The sequence below is a fragment of the Cydia amplana genome, chromosome 9 (genome assembly GCF_948474715.1).
Source record: "Cydia amplana chromosome 9, ilCydAmpl1.1, whole genome shotgun sequence".
NCBI classification, from domain to species: Eukaryota; Metazoa; Arthropoda; class Insecta; order Lepidoptera; family Tortricidae; genus Cydia; species Cydia amplana.
In genome coordinates this window covers 4,893,570-4,914,789 of record NC_086077.1, presented here as the reverse complement: position 1 = coordinate 4,914,789, position 21,220 = coordinate 4,893,570, and the positions used below count along the sequence as shown (strand labels likewise).

At 39.7% G+C, this 21,220-nt stretch overlaps 1 protein-coding gene across 1 annotated transcript in view; it reads left to right on the top strand.

Moving 5' to 3' along the window:
- Positions 1 to 21,220, top strand: part of LOC134650812 (uncharacterized) — a 34,248-nt gene that overhangs the window by 6,090 nt on the left and 6,938 nt on the right. The window contains exons 4-25 of the mRNA XM_063505746.1: positions 182 to 308; positions 982 to 1,193; positions 4,845 to 4,977; positions 5,858 to 5,997; positions 7,011 to 7,155; positions 7,497 to 7,654; positions 8,364 to 8,408; positions 8,572 to 8,748; positions 8,910 to 8,993; positions 9,854 to 10,239; positions 10,576 to 10,785; positions 11,102 to 11,248; positions 11,604 to 11,751; positions 12,619 to 12,867; positions 13,534 to 13,877; positions 14,564 to 14,840; positions 15,081 to 15,263; positions 17,243 to 17,295; positions 18,909 to 19,032; positions 19,340 to 19,418; positions 20,313 to 20,480; positions 20,632 to 20,827. Of these exons, the coding sequence (XP_063361816.1) occupies positions 182 to 308; positions 982 to 1,193; positions 4,845 to 4,977; positions 5,858 to 5,997; positions 7,011 to 7,155; positions 7,497 to 7,654; positions 8,364 to 8,408; positions 8,572 to 8,748; positions 8,910 to 8,993; positions 9,854 to 10,239; positions 10,576 to 10,785; positions 11,102 to 11,248; positions 11,604 to 11,751; positions 12,619 to 12,867; positions 13,534 to 13,877; positions 14,564 to 14,840; positions 15,081 to 15,263; positions 17,243 to 17,295; positions 18,909 to 19,032; positions 19,340 to 19,418; positions 20,313 to 20,480; positions 20,632 to 20,827 (3,785 nt within the window). The remainder of the gene's footprint in view (positions 1 to 181; positions 309 to 981; positions 1,194 to 4,844; positions 4,978 to 5,857; positions 5,998 to 7,010; positions 7,156 to 7,496; positions 7,655 to 8,363; positions 8,409 to 8,571; positions 8,749 to 8,909; positions 8,994 to 9,853; positions 10,240 to 10,575; positions 10,786 to 11,101; positions 11,249 to 11,603; positions 11,752 to 12,618; positions 12,868 to 13,533; positions 13,878 to 14,563; positions 14,841 to 15,080; positions 15,264 to 17,242; positions 17,296 to 18,908; positions 19,033 to 19,339; positions 19,419 to 20,312; positions 20,481 to 20,631; positions 20,828 to 21,220) is intronic.

Genomic DNA, 21,220 nt, shown 5'->3' with positions numbered 1-21,220 from the left:
TCGTTTCACGCAAAATAGCCACAATAGTTGTCGAATTGCGGAAGATGCCCAGACGCACTAACTAACTAACTGAGACCAGAAGCTACGAACGGCTATCTAAACGTATAATACCATAGCTCCTACATTTATTCAATTTCCCCCATCTTTCCAACAAGCACTCTTTAATTCATAACTCTTGCAGGTGGAACATCAGTGGGAGAACTTCTCCTTCGTGTTACCAGAAGGCTGGCGACCACGGTACCACATATATTCTCCAGGCACGAAGCCGGGAGGTGGCGCGCAGCATCGCCCTCTACTGTCTAAAAATGGTACATTGTGAAATCTTAAAGCAACATTACTTACTCGTATATGTAGTTTGGAACACGAAATAGTGAGAAATGTTACTTTTTTGTTACAAGACGCCATTGTTTAAACATGGTCCCAAATTCACGTCAGGCGCTCCATAGGACGGGGTAAAATTATCGTAGTATGCAGAGTACCTACAATGTATTCTGGAGGTTTTAAGCATAAAAGGGTCGGCAAGAATTGTATCGAAAAAACATCAGATGAGACCAGATCAGAGGCGAGTGAATAGGGGGTATTAGGTACTGCAATGTTCTGTCGCCACGTCTGTCTGGTGCCAGTGTGCCATCGTAAACCATAGAGTAACTTATACATACTGTGCCTTAAATTGTTTTTTGACAAGCTTTCACAGAAAATAAAATGTGACATTGATACATCAAGGCGGTTTGTTTACAAAGTGCCTAACAGCAAACGCGAAAATCAAAACTCAGCTATTTGCCACTTTATCACTCGAATATGCAAGAGCGATAGAGAGGTTTTAAATCAAAATTTCAACTCTCTCGTTTGCGGTAGACCCTTAGGTTGTGACAGATTGTGGTAGTGGCGTCCCCTACACAGAGTTTCGCGTAATATTCCCTATTGTCAGCATCAAAAAGGACGAAAGCACAATCCTGCATATAATACTATTGATTAACTCAGGTTGCTACCTGGTACGGCTATACTACCTGGGCGCGTGGCGCTGCGTGTGGGTCAGCGACCAGGTGCCAGTCGACGCAACAGGGGCTCCCCTACTCCCCTTCTCTCCACTGCTGAGCCCTGGGCCCACCAAGCCAGCACTAGGACGGCAGCAGGCGCCGGTGGCTTCGGTCACGTCTCCATTGGTGCACCTGTGGCCTCTACTTCTTTGTAAGGTGAGTTAGAGAGACACTAAATCAAAATCGACACGACAAGTAAGTTAGAGACGGTTGCAGTTGAGGATACCGTTTTCCCCTTCCTCCTGTCGAGACCCTCGGTCCGTGGGGAGCTCACAGCTTTTTTTTTCGGATTTAGCCAAACGGCTGGTTGAGGTCACTGGGAACAAAAGATGGTAGCTTCCTCTCTCAACATATATGCGTTGCGATTCAGCGAGGAAATGCTGCCAGTATCTTTGGCACTAAGCCCCAGGGGCCTCTTTAGATATAGATTTTTAGTTTTGTAGGTATTAGTTTTTTTATTTTAGGTTTATTTTTATTGTAAATTCGTTGGATTAATACAATTATAACACATTAATAATATCAAATAATATTTAATCTACTTTTGTTGAGATATAAAAGCTAAATTTTACTTTGTTACCCTAAACCTAATTGTATTGTTATTTCACCATTGCTTGGTACGAGTATCCTTAAACAGCAATGGGGCCAATTCATTTTAATATAAGGGTCATCCTAAGCGTATCAATTAAGTAAATTAGAATACTATTGGTTTCCTGCCCCTTTCACGGCAGTACCGGAATATATAGGCAATATTAATAAAGGTTTATGTTCATAATATTTATATACCTAAGTATTTAATTTGGATTTCATATTTTTAACTTTTCGTAACTTGACATCTCTGTAGATTCTGTAGTACATATTTACCAATACATAAATAAGTAAAAAAGGAAAACAAGGAGTCTTCAAAAAAGGAGTGTACAGGTTTTTAAAAAGGTCGGCAACGCGCATTTAACACGTCTGGAGTTGCAGGCGTCCATAGGCTACGGTGACTGCTTACCATCAGGGGGCCGCCTGATGGTACGCTTGTTTTCCACCGATGTGGTATAAAATTGTACTAAAAAGCGGCCAAGTGCGAGTCGGACTCGCCCATGAAGGGTTCCGTATTTAGGCGATTTATGGCGTATAAAAAAAAAAACTACTTACTAGATCTCGTTCAAACCAATTTTCGGTGGAAGTTTACATGGTAATATACATCATATATTTTTTTTAATTTTATCATTCTCTTATTTTAGAAGTTACAGGGGGGGGGACACACATTTTACCACTTTGGAAGTGTCTCTCGCGCAAACTATTCAGTTTAGAAAAAAATGATATTAGAAACCTCAATATCATTTTTGAAGACCTATCCATAGATACCCCACACGTATGGGTTTGATGAAAAAAAAAATTTTGAGTTTCAGTTCTAAGTATGGGGAACCCCAAAAATTTATTGTTTTTTTTCTATTTTTGTGTGAAAATCTTAATGCGGTTCACAGAATACATCTACTTACCAAGTTTCAACAGTATAGTTCTTATAGTTTCGGAGAAAAGTGGCTGTGACATACGGACGGACAGACAGACGGACAGACGGACAGACAGACAGACATGACGAATCTATAAGGGTTCCGTTTTTTGCCATTTGGCTACGGAACCCTAAAAACAGTAATAAAAGATGGCAGGTACATTGGCCTCAGATATAATATCTGCGGCCAAGGTGGTCAAAATATCTGGACACGCACTCTAACGCCTTGACAATAAAGGGGTGTTCAGATATTTGTGAGCGCCTTGGCCGCTTCGATATATTTGATGGCGACTGTACATCACTAGAAACAACATTATCCAATTGTAAATTCCGATGGGCCACTCTCTATTACAAAAGATCCCGAGTCATTACTAAATAACGTCGCTGACAACTTAGTAATAAACAGTATTAACCTCTAGCCGCCCAAACGTCAAACCTTGCCAAGCAAAATGAGATTTTATTTTGTCAACACAAAGTTCAAATTAGAATGGAACAGGAGACCTTTTTATAGGTCTCTGGGCGGCTAGAGGTTAAGACGAAGTGGAGGAGCCGCACGAAATCGCCTTTTCATACAAACGTAGTCCCCATTTTCCTCTCTGGATATAAACATTATTGAAAATATTTTGATACAATTGGTTGTACATATATTCATCGACAACAGCCATGTCCCTGCGTTTGATTTTTTCCAAATTTTTAATTATTTTAAGAGGTAGGAGCATTTAAAAATTGTGAAATCTGTTTTTCGCTCCTAATTTTTACAATAATCAAAAAATGAAAAAGACAAAACGTAGGGGCATAGCTATGGTTAATATACAATACAATACAAATACAAATACTCTTTATGGCACACCTCAATAAAATAAAACAATACAAAAGAAAACAGAAACACAAGCATAGCTAAACAAGGCGGTCTTATCGCTAAAACGCACATAATATTATGTAAAAATATTTTCCATAATGTCAATACCCAGAGAGGAAAATGGGGACTACGTTTGTATGGAGAAACGGTCGTCCCCTTTCCTCTTAATATTCCGCTGCAATAGCGGAGTTGACAACTTTAAGATTGGGTCTTAAATTTACATTTATACGAACTTTGCTCCTAATTGAGATTGGTCGCTTCGAAACTTTCATGTACTTAATCACAAATAATAATCATAATTCAGCCTTTATACGTCCCACTGCTGGGCACAGGCCTCCTCTCATGCGCGAGAGGGCTCGGGCTATAGTCTCCACGCTAGCCCAATGCGGATTGGGGACTTCACATACACCTTTTAAATTTCTTTGCAGATGTATGCAGGTTTCCTCACGATGTTTTCCTTCTCGGAAAAGCTAGTGTTAAAATATATCATGTACATTAGGTACATCTGGTACATTATTTTTCACTGAAATATTTGAAAAAAAAATCTTAACTGTTTACCTTTTTTAGATTCAGGTATCAATCGTCTAAAAAAATAAAAACAAATTAAAACGGATACATAGCATAATGTGCAAGTCGCAAAATGAGCACTAGTGCAAATCGCAGATGGTGCAGGTAGTAAAACGTGCAGATCGTAAAACGAGCAGGTCGCGAAATGTGCAAATCGTACAAATTGCAGGTCGCAAAATGTGCAAATCGTAAAAAGTGCAAGTCGCATAATGTGTAAATCATAAAAAGCGCAGGTCGCCAAATGTGCAAATCGTAAAAAGTGCAGGTCGCGAAAGGTACATATCGTAATGTCGTTTGCTTTGTGTGTCGTCCCTAGTTTAACTGCATGGTACAAAGTCCAACAGGCATATTTCTAAGCCCTGCCTCATAAATTATTTGCTCATATAACAAGGTCACGATAAGGTATCAAAATACTAAAAAATATACCAGGTTTGTTTCAAAATATTTTAACATTCAGTAATCAACGGAAGCCAGAAGGCAACGATTACGCTTTTTGGACCTGTAGAATCTGAGTTATATTTCAAAATCTACACATTTTGCGACCTGCTCATTATGCGATCTGCTTGCACATTTTGCGATCTGCTCATTATGAGATATGCACATTTTGCGATCTGCTCATTATGAGATCTGCACATTTTGCGATCTGCTCATTATGAGATCTGCACATTTTGCGATCTTCTCATTATGAGATTTGCACATTTTGCGATTTGCTCATTTTACGTAGCCTGCACATTTTGCGACTTGGACATTCTGCTATGTATCCATTAAAACTCGTCTTGTAAGTTGTGACTCGTTGAGTTGTTGCAAATAACAGACGCCTGGCAGAATGTAATAGCAAACAAATACTTTCGCAAATGATTAATTGCTATTTAAAAATGTTTAGGCGCTATTGAAGCTTGCAGCTCCAGACATGAGCTCTGATGAAGATTCTAACATTATCGAAGATGAATATATGCTGGAATTTAAAATTATACATTGTTTAACTGGAGCTATGGAACTAAATAGTCGACCTACTGGTAAGTGCTCTTGTGATTCTTTTTAGGGTTCCGCATCCAAAGGGTTAAAACGGGACTATTACTTAGACTCCGCTGAGTGAAGAGGACAATCGTTAAAATATTATTCATGGAGATAGTCACGTGACTTTTCATAACTTGTCATTCCGATACATTTTTGCTTTTCTTCTCTAGTCAGCCTGGCGGCCTAGCCAAGGTGAACCAACCATCCCTATTTTTAGGGTTCCGTACCTCAAAAGGAAAAAACGGAACCCTAATAGGATCACTCGTCTGTCTGTCCGTCCGTCTGTCACAGCCTATTTTCTCCGAAACTACTGGACCAATTAAGTTGAAAGGCACACATATGTAAGTTTGTGACCCAAAGATGGAGGTGTAACGTAAATAAATGAATTTTAAATATGGAGGCCATTTTTGGGAGGTAAATGAGAAAATTAAAAAATAAAGTTTTTCAAACTATATCGTGTTACATATCAAATGAAAGAGCTCATTGTAGGAATCTCAACTATTTTTTTTTATAATTTTAGGATTAATAGTTTAGCAGTTATTCAAGAAAATAGGCAAACAATGTCCATTCCCCCCCTTACCTCCGAAACTACTGGGTCTAACATTTTGAACAAAATACACAAAATAGTTCTTTACCTATAGATGACAGGAAAATCTATTAGAAATGTGCAGTCAAGCGTGAGTCGGACTTAATGTACGGAACCCTTGGAACGCGAGTCCGACTCGCGCTTGGCCGGTTTTTATTTTAAGTCTTTGTTTTATATGAATAAATGTATGACTATTACTGAATAAATGATATGAAAAAAAAATATGAATGTAACCACGAATTATATGTTTTTAAATAAATTATGTTTATGTTTAAAATGCTGAGTATTTTCAGGCCTAGAAGATTTATGGAATGAACTAGCAGCGGAGGTTCCGCCATTCACCTGGGATGTAGAAGACGACGACACAATATTAACTACCAAGTCCAAAACGGTCAAGAAAGATAAAACTACAAAGGAAACGTCCGCTGTTAAGGTATAAATATCTGGGAGACCGAGCGTTGCTCGCGGAAAATATATAAAAACTCAAAAATGCGCGTTTTCCCTGAGATAAGATCTAGCTAGATTTATTTTTGCCCCCGATAACCCCCATATACAGGGATCGGAACCGGTTTTTTTGCAAAAACTTAGAAATAACCATATTTTTCGAATTATTTTATACTCGAAATGTAGGACTCAGTTGTGTTTTTAGGTTACGACTTCGTATTATTAGATTGCTCAATTAGAAATAAAGTAATTAGCAAAGAACGAAAAAATACCGTTTCCGTTCCCATACAAAAAATACCGGTATCCGATCCCCCCATATAGCAAATTTCATCGGAATCGTTAGAGACGTTTTCGAGTTCCCCGAAATATATATAGAATTGCTAATTTAAAGGTATTAGATAGATGGATACAAACTGTTTTATGTTTCCTTAAAAATTACGAAACACGTAGTATGTGTATAAAGTGTCATTCTATGGATCTAATTACGTAAACAAAAGTCACTGGTAAATTTCTATTTTTTGACAGTTTCAATATGGCGGTTTATTTACATAGTTAGCAAGTTCCATAGAATTACACTTTATGTACATTATTACGCTTCATTGTACATAGAAAATGAAACACAGTTACAGAGTTAATAATTACAACTAAGGCGATCTTACCCTGTATGAGATAAGTTCACCTTTGGATGGGATGTATCACCATTTTAAATACTTTCCCTGTAATCACTCAGTACACGTATTCGCTAGAGACATATATGTGAGTGTTTGTGACACGCGACTACATGGGCTATTTCAAGCATTAGTGTAAGGCCTGAGTGGACACTCGAAGCGGAGCGTTCGGCGGGGCGTGCAGCGTGGCGTCGGGCTCACAAGTGACTTGAGAAGGCCGCTCCTATGCGTTTGCATTTGTTTAACATGCACGCCGCACACCCCGCCCCGCTGCACGCCAAACTCGAGCGTCCACTCAGGCCTTACACTTAGGTACTCAATAAGTTTTTTCCAGCGACGATCAATGGTCCTATTGACTATCAAAGACACTAAAGAGCTGCCGCCTTACACCCTGCCGGGGATCTCTCCAGGCCACGAGATGGCTCTCCATGTGTCGATCATCAGAGATGTGCCGCTGAAGAAACCTCTTCCAGAGCCAGGTAGTTACATAATTTTATTTGAGTTTTAATTATTCATTTGGATCACAACACAATTTTTCACACAAAAAAGGTAACCGGCTTTATAGCCAACTGTACATTTTTTGACTTGTTTTGAGCGGGGTTTGAACAAAAGAATTAGAAGAAGACTAGTCACGTAGCAACTTAGGGCTTATTTAGACGGCGCGCGAACTCACATGCGATTTTAGTTACATTGCAGACAAGTGAGGTGAGGTTACAACAATTCAGCCGACCGATCAAATAACGCAATCTAATGAAACTCGCATGAGAGTTCTCGCACAGCCTAAATGACCCCTTAAACTGCCTACCTACATTGATTTCAGACGTTGCCTTATGGAAATACTACCGGTGGGTGGACTGGGCCCGCAGACACGGGTTGTACGAAGAATACGCCTTCCCCAAGACACGCTTCATCAAGCTGACTGGCTTCTTGAAATTGTCTTACGCACCACATCTGCTGGACGTGCAAAGTACTGAAACGGTAGATAATTACTCCTTGGTTATGTCTAGTTTAACACATTCACTGCCAATAACACGTATGTGTGTTCTTTTTGTACTGGGAACGGGGCGCCCGGCACCGATAGTGTTAATTGCATTGGTGCAGTCATTTCGACGCGCTATCTTGTGAGAGGGGACTTCGGTCTCGTGCCTTCAAGGTAGGTAGCTTGTGCAAGGTGCGTGGCTTAAAATAAAACTTGATCGCCATACAAACTTTAATCCCCTTCTTAACCAGCTTAGGGGTTGAATTTCTCAAATTCGCTTCTTATCTCTGTACAAGAGTACACATTATAAATGTAACCTGGTGTGTACATTTAATTTTTCTAGCTTTTGTATTTTTGGCTATGCGTTGATGAATCACTCAGTCAGTTAATAAGTCAGTCAGGACACGCGCATTTAAAGATAGATTATCCTCGTGCCGCAAACATACAAAATTATAGGTAGCTAGAGAAGTTAGAATTTGTTTGTATTATTTCGGTTGAATTTCGTATTTAAAGAGACATTATACTTTAAATGCTACTTTATTTGCTAAAGACTGATATAAACTTTCACGATTTTTACTCATTATTAATATCACGTATAAATTTACTCGTATATCGTAATGTACATTGGGCGCCAAGAGGTTACATTAGGTATAGCTAATCAATTAATCATATTACTCTTCCTTCTCACTAATCGTTTTTTTCTTACAGATTACCTTGGAATTTAGAAAAGCACAAGATCGCAGTCCGCTACAAGTTAGTCAAAATAAAACAACTAAGACCATATTTACTAGGTTAATCTAAATTTATACATACGTCTGCATTACCATTTTAAATTGGCAAGTAATACAGCTACTACGGCCGAAACCATCCATTAACAGTGATTGAATTTATTTATTTATTTGAATTAATGACTTAGACTAAACTGTGGGGACCTGGCGCCCACGGCATATTCTCAGAGCTGGCGAAGCGCCTCGTGGAGGCAACGGGTGACAAGAAGGCTGACTTCTACCTCGCGCAACGCATTGGCATTGCCGTCCAGCGCGGCAATGCCGATGCCGCCAGCCTTCTTGGCACGGTGGCACCCTGCCCCAAGGCACTGAGCTGGAGCCAGTTATTAATTTAAAATTGTAGTTGTTGTAGATTTATGTAGTTTTTAATTTTTTGTTTATATTACTTGTTATTGCTTTATGAAATAAACTCACTACACCTACCTCAAACTACCAAATTCTACAAATCATTATACCTAACTTACAGGACAACAAAAAGAGCATTAGGATCATCACTACCGCCCCAGCGGCCCAAAAGGAAGAATTAAAAGACTGGATTTTATTCGACAATGTGAGTTTAAAGTTACAAGTTGCCTTTTTATTATTACAAGCTTTTACTTAACTTGCATTGTATGTAAAGTGTCATTATATAGAACTTGCTAACTATGTCAACAAAAGTCACTAGTAAATTCATCATTCAGAGACAATTTCAATATGGCGGATTGTTTACATAGTTAGCAAGTTCTATAGAATGACACTATGTAGGTATGTTTGTACGGGTCAAATCTTGCAAGTTAAATTTGACCCACTTCTCGACTTCCAATGAAGCTGAAAATTTACATACAGTATATGTAAATCCGACAAAACAATATTATGGTACCATCGAGATTATCTAATGATGGAGACAGGAGTTGGCCTTAGGAACTCTCTGATAAAACAAAGCAACCTAATTTTGTTTGGGGTTTTTAGAATTTGTCTCGATGAGTATTAGTTGCCTCTGTGGAAACAGGTACTGTCAGCGATAAAAGCTTGTACCAAAAATAAATGTTATTATGTTGTTGTGTTACTTACTTGTTGTTTTCTTTTATTTTTTGTCACGAATAAACGCTCTCTATTATATAAAAATGAAATTTTTGCAGTAGCCGTACCACGAGTTGACACTTGACGTTTACGTTAGTGACTCGCTAAACTCGAACGAATAAATTCGATCGCAGTACATCTCACTCGCACTGATGTATAGGTATGTGCGATAACGTCAAACGCCAACTCGTGGTAGCCGTGCTGAAGAGTGGTTTAAAGGTACAACAGAACGTAACTTCCTTATTTGTTAATGTAGTCCCTTAAAATTTTGGATTTGTTGAAGACACGCTAAACTTTACAAATAGCTGCTTCGACATACTTCCATTTTCCCTAATGAATCTTATTTTGTAGATCTCAGAAGTAGTGAAGCTGATGTCAGTCATCTTCTTCCCCTCCTTGTTTAACTTTACGACAGCCGGGAGCTCACCACCGTTAAAAAATACCAAAGTTCCCATGAACCGAGCGTTAGACATCGTGGCACCAAAGTCTAGTCCGATGTATCTTCAGATAGACAGCCCTGATCAGAGTCGTTTGAAGATATCCTTAAACGTGATGCATCCAAGAGTGATGTTTAATTGTGGGGCACCTGTTATGGATTATGTTGAGCCAGCGTATCTCCTTTTGGAGCGCCTCGATTGGTTTGTGGACTCGGAACTGCCTAAACCAAAGGCGTATGTTAAAACGAGGGGATATGATTGTGTGCAAGTGGATTTTTTGCCGGGAAGACATTATTGCAGGTTTGCAAATTCTTATTAAACTAAGAGTAACATGAGCAAATAAAAATACACGGTGTTTTTTTAAGTCCGTTCATTTCCTAAGCTTAAATTAAGTTTCTCAAAGAAACCGGAATTCTGTTTAACTCCGCTTTGGAGATAGGTAATCAATTCTTTTACGAGCGCCTTATGGCCTGTTTACATATTGATGATTAGTGCTTAGTATGCTTTTTTCTACGGTATATAGGTTCAAATTTCACTGGAAAATTTTGGATTTTTTTTTCTTGTTATGAAGGAAATATTCCTGTAGATACAGGAATATTTCCTATTTAGTTTACTATCAGTTTCACAAATTTCCAGACTCTGGGTCCACTCCCAAACAAACTGGCATGTGGCGCTCCTCAGCGAGTCTTCGCTCCTGCTCGGCACGCAAGACGTGATCCATGCCGCCTCGGTCCGAGAGTGCCCTTGGGCCGTGATCTTCCTTACGAACTTGGGAACAGCCTTCATCAACTTATTGAAGACTCCGAAGTCGGCGACGAACTTGGCCATTGATTCAGATTTTTTAAAGTATGTTATATTTTGAGTAATGCTTAGTGCTTTTACTCTCTTGTCTGAGTTTAATATCATACTCCTAACCGAATTTTTCGTGAACAATTTTTTCTGTTAAAAAAATTTACATTATTGCTGTAAGTTTCACAGCCAAGGTAAGTGGCGCTACACGGTGCTATATGCTTTTGGTAGGTAGCTAGTCAAGCGCTAGCGTTCGATAATTAATCCAGTTACTACATACATGAGTGACAAAATAATGGCAACTGATGATTTTTCAATATTATAACGATACTCGATTTTGTCCAGCAAAATAATTTTAATATTATATCTACAGGTCGTATCAGCCAGACCTTACATGGGATGAAGAAGTTGTAGGTTACAAGAAGAATCTGCTCCATTGGATGTTCCGAAGAGCACTTCAGGCACTTCTCATGAAGCGTCTGAATTCTGTTGAGTTTCATGGAGCTTGTGTGGTACTGAGGTCAGTACTGTTCTTTGTGAAGGCAGTAAATAGCAGAGCGTACGAGTAAATAATAATGAACGTTTACACTTTCACACACACACGCACTCATTCAAGATCACATTTAGAACTTTATTGATTGTACCCCATTGTACCCACACCTCACAAGTAACTAACCAAATTGTTTGTCTAAAAAAAGTTACGAAATTTTTTTTGGGATATAGGTTATTGTCGTCTGAAATAGACAATAAGGCCAATGATGACGATGAGTGAATAATAGTCGTCGTTTGGATTGTTTGGAGCCTTTTTGTCCGCTTATTAATCATAAAAATGTTTGATTGCTGAATATTAAAAAACTTAACTTTATCTAACACAGACGGTATCTTCTTGCTCCTGATTTTGGTCTACCGGAGAAGAAACCGGACTTAAAAAACTATAGAAACATAATAGATTTAGACCCCTGTGATTGCATCATACCGGTACCAGAGCAGATAGAAGAGAGTGTACTATCAGAAGAATTGCAGGTAAAGCGAATGATAACTGTGATGAAAAAGACAATTGATAGCTTACGTATATACAAACATCACTGGCTCTGTGACTCAAAAAATATCTTGGCCTTTGACACAAGAGGGCGCCACTCTGCCCCATCCTGGGCCACTTCACGCCAGTTGGGTATTCCGAGGGCGGACAGGTCTTTTTGGGCTTCGTCACTCCAGCGCTGCGTACCTTACATATACCTTCATTAACAAATTTAAAAGTCAGAGAAGGGTGGTGATCTAATTTGTTATATTATATTTACATGCAAGATATTTACGACCACAATTTCTTATGCCAAAGATTCGTTTATTGTTGTTTGAAAATGGCGCGGATCCCTGCCTCTTTTCTTTAGTTTTGAATAAATACGATAAAATATTAGCCTCTAGCCGCCCAGACGTCAAACCTTGGCAATAAAAATTCAATTCTGATTTGTCAAAATAAAGATTCAAATTAGAATGGAACGGGAGACCTTTTATAGGCCTCTGGGCTGCTAGAGGATAAATACCTATTTAATATTTCTGTAGGTATATTTTTTTCACAATCGAAGTAAAAAGCATATAGTGAGTAGATAACTCCGGCCATGTACGCCCATTTTATCCTCGACCTATATCGACCCTATATTAAGCTGGTACCGATAAATTGCTTTGGATAAAGTCGTTTATTTTATGCCCTTGTTGTACAATCTTTCTAATATTATTGTTTCTCCACTTTGGACTTCACTGGCCTATAAATCCCGGTCTTTTGATAGGCTTGCGTGGGGATATAGATCCAACACCTAGAGTCCCTTTGGAGAGCTTTAATGTCATGCTATTATTGTTATTGTTATGTTCAAAGGTATTTTTATTCCTGGCCAGATTGAAGAAGGTTATCAAATATCTCAAACAATACTGGATCAACTGCTCACATCTCCAACTCCCCCAGTCGTTTCACAAGTATGCGAACTGGCTACTTCAGAGCTAACATGCGGAATACTGAAGGAAGAAAGAGAGAAGATGGTTCGTAAGCATGAGGCGGCGACCTTGCTGCAAGCGTATTGGAGAGGCACGATGGCGAGGAAATGTTTGAGGGAAAAAGTTTTTGTAACTCCAGATGTACTTAAAGCGGTATGTAAAATATTTTACCCCAAGGTACCTTCGAAAGCGGGATAGATTACTAAGCTAGAAGCACTTTTGTAGCAACACAACATAACAGTAAGGAACATGATTGTCATGATAAGCGCGTTGCGATAGTGTACGTGTAGCTAAAGTATGAAGTGTTTCTGGTGGTTCCAATTTCAAAATTACCCGACGTTCGAAGTTATCCCAACGCACCTTATCACTACAATAAAAAAGTCCCCCACCACGGGCCACGTCTGTCTGTTTGTTCGCGATAAACTCAAAAACTACCGAACGGATTTTCATGCGGCTTTCACCTATGAATAGAGTGATTCTTGAGGAAGGTTAAGGTGTATAATAATTTGTTAACTCGTGCGTAGTCGGGGTACCTACCTTCCGCTCCTCGCTAGTAAGTCTTATAACTAAACAAGAACTAAACAGATAAATTCTTGGGCCAATAATATCACGCAAGCACAAATTGTCAAGAAAAATAAAATAAAGACATCCTATAAGTTATTTTTGTTGATTTATCTTTCAATCGGTACGGCGAATTTTCGTAACTTCTGTAAGATACTGGTAATCTTTCAGGCCTCATATTATACAATGATAACTAGAGTTTACAACTGGAATAATTGTAATGTATATTTTCTAATGTCTTTTCCATGACCTCTAAAGCTTATGGATGCTGCCTTCGGACACCCAGAAGCTTTGTCTGCCCTGATGAACGAGTTTTTCAGTATGTATCCTGGAGCCAAAAGTGCCTATTCAGTAGCCTCCGCTTTAAGCGGAACTACAGGATTACAGACCTTTAATGGCCAGGCTCCAGTTGCACCCCAGAGCAAGTGGATCCCCTACTTCCAAGGAGTTTTTTACTGCCACGAAACTGTCAAAGTCCATTTTGCCATCCAAGGAACGTTGCATTTTAATACAATGCGAGTCTATGACAATGATACCGGATTGCAATTGCCACAAGTATTCCGGGCGGCTAAAACGTTTGATATTAAACCGAATAATTTTGGGTAAGTATAATATAATTAATAGAAAATAAGATCGCAATTCGCAACCCAGAGTAAAATACAATCAAGTCAATATGGAGAAGGGAAGAATGTCTACAAGCTACAAGCTTTTGAAGTTTTTAACTCTTGCGTTTGTACTTACACATACTCCACTTACAAAAGGTCGGTAGAGCTGAAGGAGTAAAACTCTTCCTTTCTGACTCTATTTCCTGCAATAAATTTTATATGCCGCTCTTCTCCACATTGACCGTAACAAAATACCGGGTGTGTCCTGAGCAAAATATTGAACTGTAGTACTGAACAAATGTTGGTCCGTTTGTGGAGTACAGCCTACAGTAAAGTTAAAGGATGATGTTCCGCTCCCATACAAGTTTGGCCCAACACTCGATAAACATGGGTGGTATATTGTTAGGCTCCAAACATGAAATGAAAGTCCCGATAGTTATTAGAAATTCACGGACACTTCACAGAACATTATAAAAGCGGAATTTCTCTACGATTTTGAGGTTAGGAATTCTGCCTTGAATCGGGCCATGTTAAATATTATTATGCCACAGGCCACACCCGGTATATTTATTTGGTCTTTTTTATATTTGCTATTTGGTTGAATTGCAGTTGGTTACCAATTGTTTTGCGCTTGATGAAATGCCACACCTTACAATGGATGATAATTTTTACTTCGTTTTTAGTTACACAGTAATCGGACACGGCACCCTCACCAAGCCTCTGAGCGTATACTCCGAAGCTCACTGGCAACTCACAGTCCTCAGTTCTCTCAGAGATGTCTTCCACGTCTGCAACAGCCCCCAAATCGAATTGTGTCAAGAGATGGCTCTGCCGCCAGCGTCGAAACTGCACATTGATTCTCTTTTCGTCCCGAATAGAAGAAACATCTTGGGAGGGATTAAGTTGATGGTGATGCAGAATGGGGCGGTTAGCTTTAGGGCGGCCGCTAGTTCTCCTGAAGTAAGTATGAGAAAGTCTAGTGATTTTTTTTTACAGACCAGATAAAGGGAAATTGAACTGATTAAATTAAACCTAATGACAATTTTAAAAAGACTTCTACAAATAAAAAAATCTTCCTACTTCTCTAACGCCTTGAAAACAAAATGTTAAATAATGTGGAAAAGTTAATTAAAAGTTTTCTTAAATATTTACTTAAAAAAACTCAAAATTACACAAACCAGTTTTTAAACGTGTTTTCAGCTGAAATTGGTAGCAATCCTTCGACTTCAAAATGAAGATGGTAGCATGGAAGTGGTAAACAAATGTGAAGGGACGGGTGAACTGTTTTGGCCCTACATTAAGGTGGAGTCTGAAACAACTTCGCCAGTGAAAAACAAGAGTACTCGTATCCTCTCCTCTCGCTCTCAGGGTTATATAAGCACGGTGAGTTATCCTCAAAGATTCATTAATTGTATTAGAAGTAATACTTATCAGGGAGACATTTGCTCAGAAAACATATAAAAACTCAAAAATGCACGTTTTTTCAGAAATAAGACCTAAGCTAGATCGATTTTTCGCCCCCGAAAGCCCCCATCGAAATCGTTAGAGCTTGATATCTTATTGATACTTACGGTTTTAACACCCCCTGTCACTGACTAAAATAACCGACTTGCTGGTTTCACATTACATCTCAAAACTTTTTTGTAGTTGGAAGAATTTGCATTGCGAGACTTGCATCTTTTTACATGTAATGTAATGTTTTTGATGGGATCTCATCTCTTTTTGTAGGTAGTCCTCTTTTCGGGTACTACTTCTTGTACTTACGTCAGCTACCACTTTTCTCAAAGCTCATACTCATACCCATCCCACATTATACTCGTACTCATACCTATACAATATTCATGACCATACCAAACTGTACTTGTACTCATACAATACCATACCCAAGTACCCATCCCACAACTCCGACACGCAGGTGGCAGTATGAGTGCAGACTCATACTTATCCCATATTTATATCCTTACCTTACTCATAGCCATACCATACTCAAACTATTACACATATAATAACTATACACATCTTCATACTCACATCGTACATCACAGACCTTAACTTTATCTACTTAGGAACTGCAACAGTAACTTTGTAATAGCATATATTTATATGGGACTACAAACTTACTTATGCAGTTCTTAAATCTTTAAGACGTGACTGGTATTTCAATATTTTTAAGTTTTGTATGGCTTTATAAGCTGAAAACTACTTATGTTTAAAATTTGAAGCTTGTAATGCTAGAAGTACCTTAGAATACCTATAGATGATCGGTGAGTGAGTGTGTCAGTGTCGAAACTAAGAAACTTTGACGTACAATAAATCTTAAACTACAAGTTCAAATTTAATGTTTTTGAGAATATATCTAAAGCACGCTATGCCCTATATGTCATGGAAAATTCAGGGTCCTAGCTTTAGCCAGCACAACATTACAGGACGTCGAAAATGGCCTGAATCGCTTCGAGAAAAGGATGGTACGGCCGTGCCTCTTTGTTTTGCTCGACTTGGCGGGGGCACTGCCGTGTCCCCAGATATTTCATAACAAATAAAGTATAGACGATTTAAGACAACGTCGTTTTTTCCTAGTTGTTCATCATAAATCTAATTTCTAGTTTAGAATAAGCGAGCTTCGTCACATGCTGATCAAATATTAAAAACCCGTCTGTCAACAGACTTTGCAAAAACTCGAAAACGGCTGAACCGATCAGAGCCCGTACCATGAGTCACTGGCAGTGTCAAAAGTGACATATACGCTACTGTGACATTTAATATCAGTGCCAAACTGGTGGTAGCCACACAGGGACGCGATAGTTTTCCTTGAAATTCTAAGCTTTAATTTCACGATTTTTCCCATATTTTCGCTTTAACCCTATAGTGTGGGGCGTTTTTTTTTTAATTATATTTTTTTACATTTCCAGGGTCAGTTATCGAAGAAACCAAGATCGGCTAGTGCAAACCTGAAACCAAAATCTGCCGTTAAGCTACAAGTACATCATATTTATTCATTCATTTTCATATTTGTAATTAAACTAATTGAGTACTTAGAGTCCGATTCTGATTTAATGAATGGAGCATGCGAAATGATGTGAAAGTCGTGCGTGACATGCGCGCCAATCACCGAGACGATCGTCAAGGTCGTATCAAAACCAGTTGATCAGTTCAAAACCACAAATAACAAATTGTAAAATTAAAATCGATCTCACTTGTTTTCTATTCTTCTTCTTCTTCCTCCTCCTCGCGTTATCCCGGCATTTTGCCACGGCTCATGGGAGCCCGCGGTCCGCTCGACAATTAATCCCAAGAACTGACGTAGGCTCTAGTTTTTAGCACTTGTTTTCTATTCTATATTCATAATTTTATTTTATTTCTAGAGTAAGGATATTAAAACCACAACTAGTATGCAGGCGAAATTTTATACCATTGAGTGAGTATTTTCTGGATCTACTTTTATGTTGTTGTTAATCGGCCACACTTTCGGAAGTGATTATGGGCCCAATTCGGATTTTGTAATAGACATCTATTAGATATCTTTTAGACATCGCCAAGATACGATAACGATATGTTTAAGATCTAACCTGTCAAATTTGACATTTCCGCGATTCTGGATCTCTTGAACGATTTCCACAAGATATTACTTACATCTAATTGATATCTAACACGAACTAAGTATCGTAAAAGTGACATTGGTTGCCCGAATTGCGCTGCAAAAGAGAACTATTAGTTGAAATCTAAACTATAACGTATCTAGAATGGATGTAGTACGTGTCGTCTCTTGTGAATATCTTGAAGTTCGAATACGACAGTATGACAACATCCCTTGGCAAGTCCTAGAATGGAACCCTGCGTGGTAAGAGAGGAACATTACAAGTCTGGTGATATCTGAATTGACGGCAATGGTCCGAGGTGGAGCACGCAGCAAAAGACAGAACAAGATGGCGACGCATTGCGTGACATTTTGCAGCGCGCTGTACATTTTTTTTTTCGTTATGACTTAGACGCAGTGGTTCCTAACCTTTTCAGTCCGGTCACCCCTATGACTAACTAGGGAACCTGATTTTACCCCTCCTCCCAATGGTAATAAAAAATTTAAACGTGTATGTTTGTTGTATTGTTATATTAGGTTAGCTTATTACCCCCGTAAAATACCAGTTTTACCCCCACGGGGGTAATTACCCCCAGGTTAGGAACCATTGATATCATAGACTATGTCATAGAGAAAGAAATACATAGATTGCTCACTCCATACATCAGTTTCGATGCCAAAAAGACTATTCTGGACTATTAATTTCAGTGTCTACATCTAGCATCGAGTAGCGGAACAACAGTACTGCTACTTGACAATAGATGTAGCACTGACCGGAAAGTCTTGTTGTTGAGCATTAGACATTCCTGTCGGTGCTACATCTATTGTCACGTAGCAGTACTGAGTACTGATAGTTCCGCTACTCGATGCTAGATGTAGACACTGAAATTAATAGTCTTTTTGGTATCAAAACTGATGTATGGAGTGAGGACTCTTGTCTTACTATATATTTCTCTATGGTTATGATAAGTATATATACCTACTTACAGTCGGCTGCAGAGATAGTTGACTGCCCATGCAAGTCATATCTTAGGGAGATTGTTCAAGAGGACGGAACGGACGGAAACGCGGAAATTTCAATTTTGACATGTCGTTCTTAACTATCTCGTTATCGTTTCTTGGTGATGTCGAGTGGATCTCTGAAATCAAAATCAGAATCGGGCCGTTATAATGTGCCTTAAACTGTTATTTGACAAGTTTTCACTAAAATATGACACTGATGCATGAAGGTGGTTTGTTTACAAAGGGCCTACCGGGAAACGCGAAAATCGAAATGTCTCTTTATCGCTCGAATATGCAAGAGAGAGAGGTTAGATAACGAAATTTCGATTTTCTTGTTTCGCGGTAGACCCTCAGATCAGATTGTGATGGATTGTGGTAGTGGCGCCCCCTACGCAGATTAGTATTCTAATTTGGATTTCCGCAAAGTACTAATGCCTGATTCAATAAATTAGATTATCATGCCCCGATGGTTGGCCGCTAACTTTGGACCAATGGAAACGAGTCGAAGAAGTCCGGAACATTCTGGAGCTGCCCAAAATCGAATCGGCTGTCAAGAAACCGCCAACACCAAGCAAGGTTAACCACTAATGTGCAAGTTGCGGAAAGTTTCCAAAAAGTTGGATAAGTTCTCGGAAATTTCAGATTGTTTTTAAGGAATTTAAGGAAACGATTATATCTGTAATGCAAAATTTTGAACCCCATATAATAATACGAGAAATTTACGCATTTTTCCATGTGGAAACTTAGAAGTTTTGGAAACTTTGTGATTTCTTCAATTAATTCATCATCATTCTTGATCGGGTCTTACAACGTAATAATATGTAATATTCCCAATATTTAAGTTCCACCAAAGTCTCCTATTGCGTTCATGGCTTGTTGACAGATGCCGTCAGCCAAGGATAAATCAGCGGCCCCAGCCCCGCCCTCTCGCATGCAGCCTCAACCTGGCGACGCGTACACAGGTTTGTAGTTATTCATCATCATCATCATCATGGTGGCCTTTTGGTGATCCAATCTTGGATGTAGGCCTCTTCCCTCTTCTTCCACTCCTGTCGATCTTGTGCCCGATTAATCCAGTCCCGACCTCTGTGTCGTCGTGTTGTAGTCATTAGTATTTTGTTCATCTAATACATTTTACACATGTAGATCTAACGACTAAGTAATGGAGACAGCCAGCCTAGCCAAGCTGACAATCGCTATCGCTTCGACAATAAAACGCTTTGTGTCTCTCTATGACTCTTCCATCTTAGTGCGTTTCGATCGCTACGGAGCGTAAGCGATTGGCACGTTGGCTAAGCGGCCAGTTATTTTTGAAAGCGTCGAAATCATGTTGTCCTCTCCTATAGCACTTCTGCATGCATGGGCTCGAATCGAAATTGTCAGTACTTACATTGGTAGAGCCGTGTTGCTTCCCTGGTAATAGCCCTTTCTACACGTGTTATATTTTATATTCCTATTAAACATTAGTGATTTTTCAACTAATATTTTTCTTTGTATGTACAAACGGTAAAACCTCAAAAATCTGGGCTCGTAATATTAGCTCAAGAATGTCAAGAACATTCATAATTCATAATTCGCTTAGCCTTTTACCATCGCTTGGCCGGTTGGGGCCGGCGCAGCATACATTTTTCATCCATACCTCTCTGTCCTTCATTATCTCACCATCCACTTGCCTTCTTCTTCTTCTACCTAGCATTATCCCGGCCTTTGCCAGGGTCCGCTTTCCTACTTGCTTCCACTTCATCCACTTCCACTCCACTTCCACACGGCACACCACTCATCCACTTGCCTTCTATTCATATAATTTCATAACATTTATAGTTATTAGATTTAACTCCCTGGCTACCCCTGAATAGAGTTGGAGTGTTCGGTGCCTCAAGGGGGAGGCATCATAGTCGAGGAGGACCGCCACCGCGTGCTGGAGTTCGAGGCGGCGCGCCGTCTCTGGGGCGCGAAGGAACCGGGCAGGAACCAGCGTGGAGCCCAGATCCGGTTAGTGCTGAGAGTTGGAGTGTGGGTACTGGGTAGCTCAAGGAGGTGGCATCATGGCCGAGCAAGACCACCACCGCGTGCTGCAGTTCGAGACGGCTCCTTGTCTCTGAAAACGCGAAGGAACCGGGAGGAACCAGCGTGGAGCCCAGATCCGGTTAGTGCTGAGAGTTGGAGTGTGGGTAGCTCAAGGAGGTTGCATCATGGCCGAACAGGACCACTACCGCGTGCTGCAGTTCGAGACGGATCGCCGTCTCTGGGACGCGAAGGAACCGGGGAGGAACCAGCGTGGAGCTCAGATCCGGTTAGTGCTGAGAGTTGGAGTGTGGGTGGCTCAAGGAGGTTGCATCAGAGCCGAGCAGGACCATCACCGCGTGCTGCAGTTTGAGACGGCTCGCCGTCTCTGGGACGCGAAGGAAGGAAAGAAGGAAAGAAGGAAGGAAGGAAAGAAGGAAGGAAGGAATGAATGAAGAAAGGAAGGAAGGAAGGAAGGAATCTCAGATCCGGTTAGGCCTCAGACTGGACGCACGTGGCGACGGGATCTGAACACAATATATTATATACTAGGGCAGTTGAGTCAAAAAAAATCCGAGGTTAACAAACATGTGTCTTAGGCTATCTTATTTACTGCGAAAAATGTGTATATATTTTTTCTCTTCCAGATAGCCGGAAAGCGGCAACTTTGGCGCAGCGTGCCGAAAGTTGACGCTTTCCGGACGGAGAACAGAAAAATTATTAACAGAAGTATGTTTTGAATGTATGGTAAAATTTTGTG